Source organism: Corythoichthys intestinalis, chromosome 13 (genome assembly GCF_030265065.1).
Source record: "Corythoichthys intestinalis isolate RoL2023-P3 chromosome 13, ASM3026506v1, whole genome shotgun sequence".
In the NCBI taxonomy this organism is placed as follows: domain Eukaryota; kingdom Metazoa; phylum Chordata; class Actinopteri; order Syngnathiformes; family Syngnathidae; genus Corythoichthys; species Corythoichthys intestinalis.
The window spans coordinates 7,336,040-7,346,823 of NC_080407.1; the positions used below are offsets into that span (position 1 = coordinate 7,336,040).

The 10,784-nt window shown below is 39.7% G+C and overlaps 1 protein-coding gene across 2 annotated transcripts in view; it reads right to left on the reverse strand.

Annotated features, from left to right (window-relative positions):
• waslb (WASP like actin nucleation promoting factor b) overlaps positions 1–8,971 on the reverse strand; it is a 36,085-nt gene extending 27,114 nt beyond the window's left edge. The window contains exon 1 of one of the 2 annotated variants that reach the window (XM_057855153.1): positions 8,379–8,971. In XM_057855153.1, coding sequence (XP_057711136.1) covers positions 8,379–8,483 — 105 coding nt within the window. In that variant the 5' untranslated portion in view covers positions 8,484–8,971. The remainder of the gene's footprint in view (positions 1–8,378) is intronic. The other variant, XM_057855152.1, reaches the window with a different exon arrangement.
• Positions 8,972–10,784: the final 1,813 nt, after the last annotated feature.

Genomic DNA, 10,784 nt, shown 5'->3' on the forward strand with positions numbered 1-10,784 from the left:
TCAGCCAATCACAATCACTTCCATCGCATCTCTCGAGGGGCTGCATTTAGGTAGGCTCGTTTCCCGACAATTCACGTCACCTTCAAAGCGTCTGCCATCCTCAAGATGGAAGCAGAATTATTGCTGGCTGACAGTGGGGGATTGGAACGAGGCTAGCATCAGGTGTAGCAAACAGAGAAACGTTACCAAACTTTATAAAGCATTGTCTAATTTAATGAGCAGGGACAAACAGCTTGGAGTCAGAAGTACGTGCGCTATTCTCGAACCTGAACGCACCCCAAGTCTTGGTTGACAAATCAACAGAGCAGAGAGTCGACTCGACACGGCTGGTAGTTTCTTCAATTTATTCAGAGTAAGTAACGCACCGCTTTTGACCGTCAGTAACGGTAACGGCGTTGTAACGGCGGAAAAAGCAATTAGTTAGATTACCCCGTTACTGAAAAAAATAACGGCGTTACGTAACGGGGTTATTTATAACGACGTTACTCCCAACACTGGATACTAACTTTTTTTTTTTTTTTTTACAATGCTCTCAACAAATAGTTCCGACACATATTCCCACAAAAATTGGCTAAATATACCTTTAAACTAAATTACAAATGCATTAAAAAACATTAGCTCAAACAAAAACCTAGCTTATGTTGGTCTTAACAGGGAGCAGATGGATTTGGCCATGTAAAATGTGGAAGACTAGAGGGCAGTGTATCCACCCAAATCAATAAAACTAAATGCAAACACGTTCAAAAACAAACCATTACAACGCCACTTTAATATTTTAGTAATCGAGTACTCGACTGAAAATTCTATCAATTAATTGAGTAATCGGATAAAATATATATATATATTTTTTGGGTAAAGAGCAATATAAATATATGTACATAAGAAAAAAAGACATTTAATCCAATATTGAACTATTTTCAGTCAATCAATGTCTTTATTTTCAATGTACATTGTTGAAAACAGCCAACAATTGCATCTAAGATGTGACTAGAAAAAAAATCCACTGCTTTCACTCAAAAAACTTCTAGATCTTATTTAAAAAAAAAATAAAAAAATTCTTAACTAAAAATGCAATTACGCTTGATAACACACATCACTTGAAAGCTACGTATTTTTCCCACGTGTTTCAATTTAATTTCTATTTGTGTCAAGCTATTTTTAACTTCTAGTTAAGTTCTAAGTTAGTCGAAGTCCTGATAGGATTTTGAGCTTTTGCTGTGCTCAAAATAAATGTATGATACCTGCTGTATTGGAGAACATTAGGCACCAGTGCTACTTGGTGTTTCATTCAGAAATGACTACTAAGCTAAAATTGAGTTAGCTTTATTATGTTTTAATTTTACACCCTCATCACTCTACAACTCTGTGTTTTTACAGATTAAATAAAGCCTGTATGTAAGACACGTTAGCCACACATCGACAGTGGTCATAATCAATAGAAACCTAGCCCTTCGAAGGGCTAACGATTTGGTACTGTAAAAATGTGGGGGGCCGATCTTGGCTGATGTCCTTTATGTAGAACAATATATTTAAGCAAATTTTAGCAAGTCATTCCGTGTGTCACATTTGCTTTATTATTACTTTTTATTAATAATTTCCACAATCTCGCAACTAGCCTTTGTGACGTTCTTTTTCGACTCTCGGGCTCTTGTGAAATACTGCTGCTGTAAAATTAAACTAGCTTCAAGTTGTTTGAATTTCTCGCTACGTATCTTCTCTGTAACCTTGTCGTAAATGTCAGCGTGTCTTGTTTGGTAATATCGCCTCACATTGAACTCTTTAAAAACAGCGACTGTCCCTTTGCAAATGAGGCAGACACGGTTGTTGCGTATTTTAGTAAAGAAGTAGTCGAATTTCCACCTATCGACGCGTCGGCCATCGCAGTCAACTTTCTTTTTTGAGCTGATTGTCGCCATTTTAGAACATTGGGAATAAAGGGTCACACGGGGTAATGTTGCTTAGAGTGCTGCTGCCTTTTAGTGGGTAAATGAGGAGCAGCATTTAGTGTGTAAGCTACTTCATATGCTGGTAGCAGTACTGCTGACCAATTTATTAAGTCTGTGTGCGGGCCAGACGTTATTGATTTTATGACAGAGGCTGGGGGCCGGATGAAATTTGACCAAGGGCCGCATTTGGCCCCCGGGCCAGACTTTGGACATGTCTGGGCTAACGTTACGTGAGCGAGTGACAGTAACGTTATACTTATTAGCGACGAGAAGTCTACTGCTTAAAGATGGTGGCTGTTTACTAACGCTGCCCAGACGCGGCCGAGTCTGTCATTTCGCATCTAGTCCTAAATGCATGCGATATCTATGAGACGCATCGGACACTACCTGCTACCAAACTAGCATCACGCGGGCGTAGTTTTTAGCAATGTTGGCGTAGTTTGTAGCGGCTGTTGGCTGCGGTAAGTGTTTTTTTTTTTTTTTTTTTTAATTGCTTCTTCCTCTACGCACGTCAGCGCGTTGTCCCGCATTAAAAGTAGTCCGGGCAAAACGAGATGCTTAGAGCTGGCAAAATTAAACGATTCTTCGAGGTGATTAAAATTACTCGGATCAGTTTTCGAGTTACTATAGTATTCGTTTCAGCTCTACATTCTGTGCATACATAAGACTGATAAATCAGTGACGGGTATTTTAATTAGATAGTTGAGGAGATGCACAATGTCAGAGACACACTACACTCGCCGCATGCAAAGAACTCGAATGCGAGGAAGGCTCCCAATTCCCTCATCTCATGCAGTGTGACACAATCGCCAAAGAGTGCTTGAGGAATGTCGTCTCTGCATTTCTGAGCGTGCCTACGTCAACCCACAGCACGCCCCAAAAAACCTGTGCGTTTACGCAAAAGAGAAGAAGACAAAGAGAGCACGGGCATTTGTCAACAGACAGGAAATACAGCAAAGGTAGTAACAATACTTGACGTCAAACCGTCATAAAGAACCTCGGTAAAGTATAAAACAATAGTGGCTAACTGAGCTCGGTTGAGCAGCCAAAAATTTTACCCAAATCAGAGTAGTGTTACTTCAAAAGAATATTACTCAAGTAAAAGTAGTGATAGTAGGATAAAAAACATTGTGGTGGTCAGTAAACGGTACTTTTATAGAGCAAGTGCAGTGAAGTAAATATAGAATCACTCCATTCTGAAGAAAAATATATGGAATCACTCCATTTTTGATAGAAAATACAGACACAACCAGTCAATTTCCTCTCCTTAATTGGGCCCCTGCCTCAGATTAGATCTGCTCGTGAGTCAGCAGTTAAAAACAGTGCCGTTATCAGACCTTGGAGGGTTGCTGGGCAAAGTCGATTCAAAAGAGTCATGGCTCCAACAAGAGAGATGTTTCTTGAGACCAAGAAAAAGATTATGGTTGCCAAAGATGTGGGCTGTTCACAGTCAACTGTATCAAAAATCTGGACCAAGTACAAACAGCATGGCAAGGTTGTAAAAGTTAAGCGTTAAGTTAAGGTAGACCGAGGAAGACGTCCAAACCTCATGACAAACAACTAAAGGCCATAAGTCTTGAAAACAGAAGATGTACAACAAGACAAATGAAGAAGAAATGGGAGGAAGCTGAAGTCAAGGTATGTGACAGAACTGTGCAAAATCGCCTAAAGGAAATGAGATTTTAATACAGGAAAGCTAAAAGGAAACCATCATTAACACTTAAGCAGAATAGAACAAGACTGCAATGGGCTAAGGAAAGGCAAACATGGACTGGGAATGACTGGGTAAAGGTTATTTTTAGTGATGAGTCAAGAATCTGCATTGAACAAGGTGATGATGCTGGAACTTTTGTTTGGTGCCGTTCCAGTGAGATTTACAAAGATGACTGCCTGAAGAAAACATCAAAATTCCCTCAGTCCTTGATGATATGGGGCTGCATGTCAGGCAAAGGCACTGGGGAGATGGCTGTGGTTAAATCGTCAATAAATGCAGTTTACAATGAAATTTTAGACAGCTTTCTTATCCCTTCAATTGAAAATATGTCATTTTCCAAGATGACAATGCATCATGCCACAGAGCTAAAACTGTTAAAGCATTCCTTGGAGAAAGACTCATCCAGTCAATGCCATGGCCTGCAAACAGCCCAGATCTCAACCCTATTAAGAACCTATGGTGGAAATTAAAAAAAATGGTCCACTGCAAGGCTCCCAACTGCAATCAAAGAGAGTTGGCACCAAATTGATGAAGAATACTGTTTGTCACTCATCAAGTCCATGCCTCAGAGACTGCAAGCTGTCATAAAAACCAGAGATGGTGCAACTAAATACTAGAGATGTGTTTCGATTGTTATTTCTTTGTTTGTTTCTCATAATTCCACATATTTTTCCTCTGAATGGAGTGATTCTATATTTATTTCCCTGCACTTGCTCTATAAAAGTAACATTTACTGACGACCACAATGTTTTTTATTGATTTCTTTTAGTGTTTCTGAATGCTAAAGAGTTGCACTTTTGAACTAATTCATTATTTTTTCAAGCTTTCTATCAAAGTTTGTTCTACATAATAAAATGTCTGAGTGAGTGCTCGTCCGAGACTGGTGATTCCATACTTTTTGCTAGGGGTTGTTATACAGTAGGAGACGAGGAAAGACCAGTCTGTTCACAGTGTCTAAAAATGTTTGTAGCGGACAGCGGGAAGCCAAATCAATTAAGACGTCACTTAAAGACATTAGACCCCAATCACATTGATAAGCAGCTTGATATTTTTTTCAGCGAAACATCCTGAATATTGCCAACAATTGTCCCGGTTTGTCAGTGTTATATCAGTAAACCAGCAAGCACTGTTAGCATGCGCCATGCAAAATAACCCCAAAATATATACATACAATGGCGGGAAACACAGACCAGACTGAAAAAGCAGTTTCTGCTCTTGCACCCCTCTGTAAAAGAAACTGCTGTATTTTAGGCCAAAACAACTGTTGCGTTTGATAGAACAATATGTCTATATGCTGCAATAGCAGATTCATGGCACATTAAGCCACCAAACTTTTTTAATTTGTCCCTTTTACCCTGAAAACCCCGGTTTACAGACGTCGCGCAACTGCTTTGTTTCAACCCAGCCATAAAACCAAGGTAATTAATTATATTATTCAAAATGTCTGTCATTTTTAGCTTTGAATCATTAATTGCTGTCAATTATTTTGTTTAAAAAAAAAAAAGACTTAAAAAAATTATTCTCTCGCATATTTTAAACTTTTAAACAAATTACGAATGAACGAATGTTCATTTGCTGCCACCCTCCCAGTTCAAGTGGATTGGACGTCTACTAGTGATAAAGTCATACCAATTCACAGCAAAAGCTTGTTTTTCTGTTTATTAGTTTGCAGAATATCCTAGAATGATTTTCTGACCAATGCATCGATAATCGTCGTATCGCCATATCGTCAGATCATCGTTATCGTGAGCTTTGTATCGCAAATCGTATCGTATCGTGAGGTACTGATAGGTTCCCACTCCTAGTTTCATCTGACCATAACACATTCTCCCAGTCCTCTTCTGGATCATCCAAATGCTCTCTAGAGAACCGCAGACGGGCCTGGACGTGTACTTTCTTCAGCAGGGGCACACGTCTGGCTGTGCAGGATTTGAGTCCCTGGCGGCGCATTAAGTTACTGATAGTAGCCTTTGTTACTGTGGTCCCAGCTCTCTGTAGGTCATTCACTAGGTCCCCCCGTGTGGTCCTGGGATTTTTGCTCACCGTTCTTGCTATCATTTTGACACCACGGGGTGAGATCTTTCATGGAGCCCCAGATCGAGGAAGATTATCAGTGGTCTTGTATATCTTCCATTTTCTAATAATGGCTCCCACAGTTGATTTCTTTAACACCAAGCATTTTACCTATTGCAGATTCAGTCTTCCCAGCCTGGTGCAGGTCTACAATTTTGTCTATGGAGTCCTTCGACAGCTCTTTGGTCTTGGCCATAGATGAGTTTGGAGTGTGACTGACTAGAGCAGGGCGGTAAACCGAAAATTTTCTCTTACCGAAATTCTTCACGATGACCGACATAATTTTGACCATGTCGGTAAATTCGGTAATTTAATAAAACAAGAAAATATAGTCTTTTCATCCCGCTTTGACTCTGTGTTGTTCAGCTATGTTCATTCTCCTTTAAGAAAGCAGTCAGTGTGCTTACGTATGGAGTCACGTGGTTTTCAGGAAGCCAAACAAACAGAAGCCCGGTAGGCTAACGCTAGTGGCTAACGCTACAAGCAAACGTGATGGAGTCGGGCTTAAGGGAGCTTCGCCAAACTTTCACCCGACATTTAAGTAAACTCTTGGCGGGTTCCAGACAGGCTTTCACCCGCTGTCCTCCCTGGTTCTCATGATTTTAGGAGAGGATGCTTTCAGTGTTTTCTTCTGGGAGCCAAGCCACATGCTATCGCTAGCGGTTAACGCTAGCGGCTAACGGTACAAATGAACGTGATGGAGTCGGATAGCGGCTCTAACCTTGTCGAAACGGCTGAAATTAATGAGTGGACTGGGCACGGACTTCATGCAGCAATCATTATGTCGCGTTATTTGGCATCTCTGTGTATTTCTCTGAAAGCTTTCATGATGGTAAAGCACTTAGCATAAAGTATAATCCAACAGTGAAGCCTAAACTGTATATAATATGACAGTTTAATGGCCACAGCTATTTTTCTGTATGTGTTTGCTTTATTCTGCCATCATAAAATCCTAAATGTTTCATTGGCATCAGAGCAATACAGCTTTAATCTGGTTGTATCTGTGTGGGGGGTGCATGTATTAAAAAATGTTCTGGGAAAAAAAAAAAAAACTGAAACCTTGACGTAAACACTTGTGTTGAATAATTATGTCACAGCAGCCATTACCAATAGGTGAAGTGTACTGTTAAAGCTGCAAGTCATTTGTGTTACAACATGTTTGCACAGTCGTCATATTGATTTTTACAATGTTGTACATTTTTCAAGTTATAACAAGCTGTTATAAATGTTCACACTAGATTTCTTATTGTTTACAAGATTTTTTTTTTTTTTTATACTTAATGTTTAGACTGCATGTGCAACTGTTAAATTGAAAGCTGGTAAATAAATTTAATGAGAAACGGTTAATTTGTATTCCATGCATTGATTCAAATTTTCAAATTATATAACGGTCCGCTTGGGCGAATTTATCGTCATTTATCGTTATCGAGGTAAATCTGCTCAATTTACCGTGATAGTACTTAAGGCCATACCGCCCAGACCTATGACTGACTGAGATTGTGGACATGTGTCTTTTATACCGATAATGAGTTAAAACAGGTGCCATTAATACAGGTAACGAGTGGAGCCTCATTAGAAGTGAGACCTCTTTGACCTCATTAGAAGTGAGACCTCTTTGACAGGCAGAAATCTTGCTTGTTTGTAGGTGACCAAATACTTATTTTCCACTCTAATCTGGAAATAAATTCTTTAAAAATCAAACAATGTGATTTTCAGTTTTTTTCCCCCCACATTCTGTCTCTCATGGTTGAGATTTATCCATGTTGACAATTACAGGCCTCTCTAATCTTTTCAAGTAGGAGAACTTGCACAATTGGTGGTTGACTAAATACTTATTTGCCCCGATGTATATTACTAGTAGTTCCAGTAGCTGGAGTGGTTGTTCTACAGCGCCGTCCTGTGGCGCCTATAGGCAAAACAGTACTAACTACGGACGCACCAATACCCTTTTTAGGGGGGTTTGTTGGCTATATTAACACCCTATATTTTAGAGGTAAATTAAATGAATAGTAGTTATTTGTCCCACACAAAAAAGACAAAACGTAATTGCTTTTGTTTTAATTTATAATGTTGACTTTCCGCTGTAGTTAGAATAGTAGAACAGGACTTAAATTTGGGGGTCTGAAGAAGGCGGGAGAAGAAGAAAAAAAATCCCCGAAGAGTTTTCTCTAGTCAGCGCTGTCCCCTGCCAAGCCTTGTCGGCACATTCCTTCAGTGGACACGCTTCCCGAAAACTACCCAGGTTCGGCTAACCTTATATAATACCGACAGACAAACACACACAAAAAAAAAAGACCTAAAGGATCAACTCGTTGATTGATTTAGCAGCAAAGTGACTTCGGTGCTAACGCGACTCTCCGCTTGTCAGACGTAGCTTCGGTGCTTTGACAGCTAGCAACATTTCCTGAATCACTCTTCAGGTGCTCAAGCGTCAACTTGATGAGGGCCGAGGCCCGGGAACTGGGTTAGAACTCGGTGTTGGTTCGACGTCTCTGTCGTCTCGGCTGTCAAAACAAACCAACCTTCCACGCTCCGACAGGAAAAGAAACGGTAAACTAAGCCAACTTCAAACGCAGCAAAGACTTTGAAACAGGAAATCCAGAGCAAACCGTAAATAAAACAACTGGAAAGGGGAGAAAACTTACGATGCATTTTCTGCCAAGGTGGTTGAAAAGGTATTCATTCTCTTGAGGCGTCAGTAGTATAGAACCGACATTTGTTTGCCGTTGTTGCTTATGAAGTCCACTCATTTTTGTTTAACAAAACAATAACCTATATACGGACTTTAAGAAGGTAAACTGAGTCCGGAAAGATCCATAAACAATCCCCGGGTCATCCGTGGCCTTCCTGCGTCCGATCTCCCTTTAAGTCAGACTGAAGTCACTTTCACGCGACGATTGCACGGACGTGATGCCAAAAGTGTTGAGGAGAGAGACGCCAGATCCGGTTTCTGTGCGAAATAAGGGCAAAAATAGAGCGGAAAAGGGCAAAAACTTTCCTAGGAAGTCCGGCTGCCTCAGCGCCCGCAGCCTGTTCCATCCAACATGGCAGTGTCAGGACGAATCCATTCTTGTGGAATGGGGAGTCACGACTTCCTACGGTTGAATCCCACGATTTAAGAAATAATACACACATAAACACACTCTAACGTCGCAATACAACAAACGTTAATGACTATTTTCTCCCTTGAATCCGCGTGGATTTTTTGATTTTACATGAAATAACATCTCTCTTGTGTGGTACAGTCCTGTCCGCCCCTGGCTTTTATGACAGGAATGTGAGCAGTGTAGAATGGGAGGAGGTAAGAGACAAGGTGCATGTTGCTAATAGTCTCATCTACTTGAGAGACTTTGAGCTGAAATGAATGCAAATCCAAAAGCATATTTAAAAAGAGAAGAATTAAAATATTCATTCCCTTCATCAGATAAGATTGTGCTTCTTACTTCAGCTAGTCTGCAGTTATCTGAGCACTATTGGGATTTATTCTCACTGGGTTTAGACTTGCTTTGCTTCCTGGATGGTTAATGCTGCTAGGATGATTCATCACATTGCACTAAATATAGTCCAGAATACAATGAGTTAAAATTAAGACTGCTCCAGTTACTGTAAGCACCCTCAAGGGTAAGCGTACCATGTCTCGCGTACACATTAGATATTAAATTCATGCAAGGGACGGTAGGGACATAACACTACCAACTTTTCAGGATGCTCAAATTGTCCCCACCAACTTTTAAGCATTTCCATTGTATAATGACTTCAGTTAAACAAATCATTTAAATTGTATATGTTGTAAGGATAGAACTGACCCTACTAGAGATGTCCGATCACGACATTTCCAAAGTATTGGAATCGGCAAAAAAATATCGGACGTGCCTTTTAAAAAAAAAAAAAAAAAAAAAAAAATATATATATATATATATATATATATATTTTTTTTTTTATTAAATCGTTTTCTAATTGTATTTAATGTTACAGATATAATATGTTACACTCATCCAGAGTCTTTAGTTCAGGCTTAAGTTAGGGTTATCAAATTTATCCCGTTAACGGCGGTAATTAATTTTTTTTCAAATTTATCACGTTAAAATATTTAATGCAATTAACGCATGCGCTGCACGACCCACTCACGCATTGTCGCGTTCAATCTGTAATGGCACCGTTTTACCTATATATAGAGCTATAAGGCAGCGTAAAATGAGTAGAATGAATTTTGGCAGCCTGTGGAGCCTTTTTTTAATTGGCTAAAGCTTTACAATCCCTCTCCCTACAATTAGAAATATGATGGGAAGAAAGGTAGTAATTGATCTTTTTCCTAACACCCTATGTTATTTCCCAACGCAGAGAAGATATATCGTTTGGTACCACTACGCACAGTCATGGTTGCACTTCCCATCATGCATTTGGGCATGGCTACAGTATCATTTACTGAAAGCTCAACAAATACACTAGATGGCAATATTTAGTCACAATATACAAAGTCAAATTTATCCTTTAAGAATTACAAGTCTTTCTATCCGTGGATCCCTCTCACAGAAAGAATGTTAATAATGTAAATGCCATCTTGAGGATTTATTGTCATAATAAACAAATACAGTACTTACGTACTGTATGTTGAATGTATATATTCGTCCGAGTTTTATTCATGTTTTTCTTAATGCATTGCCAAAATGTATATGATCGGGAAAAATGATCGGAAATGATTGGAATTGAATCGGGAGCAAAAAAAAAGCAATCGGATCGGGAAATATCGGGATCGGCAGATACTCAAACTAAAACGATCGGGATCGGATCGGGAGCAAAAAAACATGATCTGAACAACTCTAGACCCGACCATTATAAAGTGAATTACATTCCTTAGGTTCAGACTTACCCTGACCCCTCTTCCCTTGCTGAATGTGCCAGTCCAATTTTTTCCCTCAAACGCACGTTTGATTGGCTGATGACTTGTCCCCCCATGCACACACACGTGACAGAAAACCTTCATGCAGCCTCCTCCGCCCCCTTCGAACACGAGGAATATTAGAAGTTCTTTTCCGCTAGCAGCAGCCATT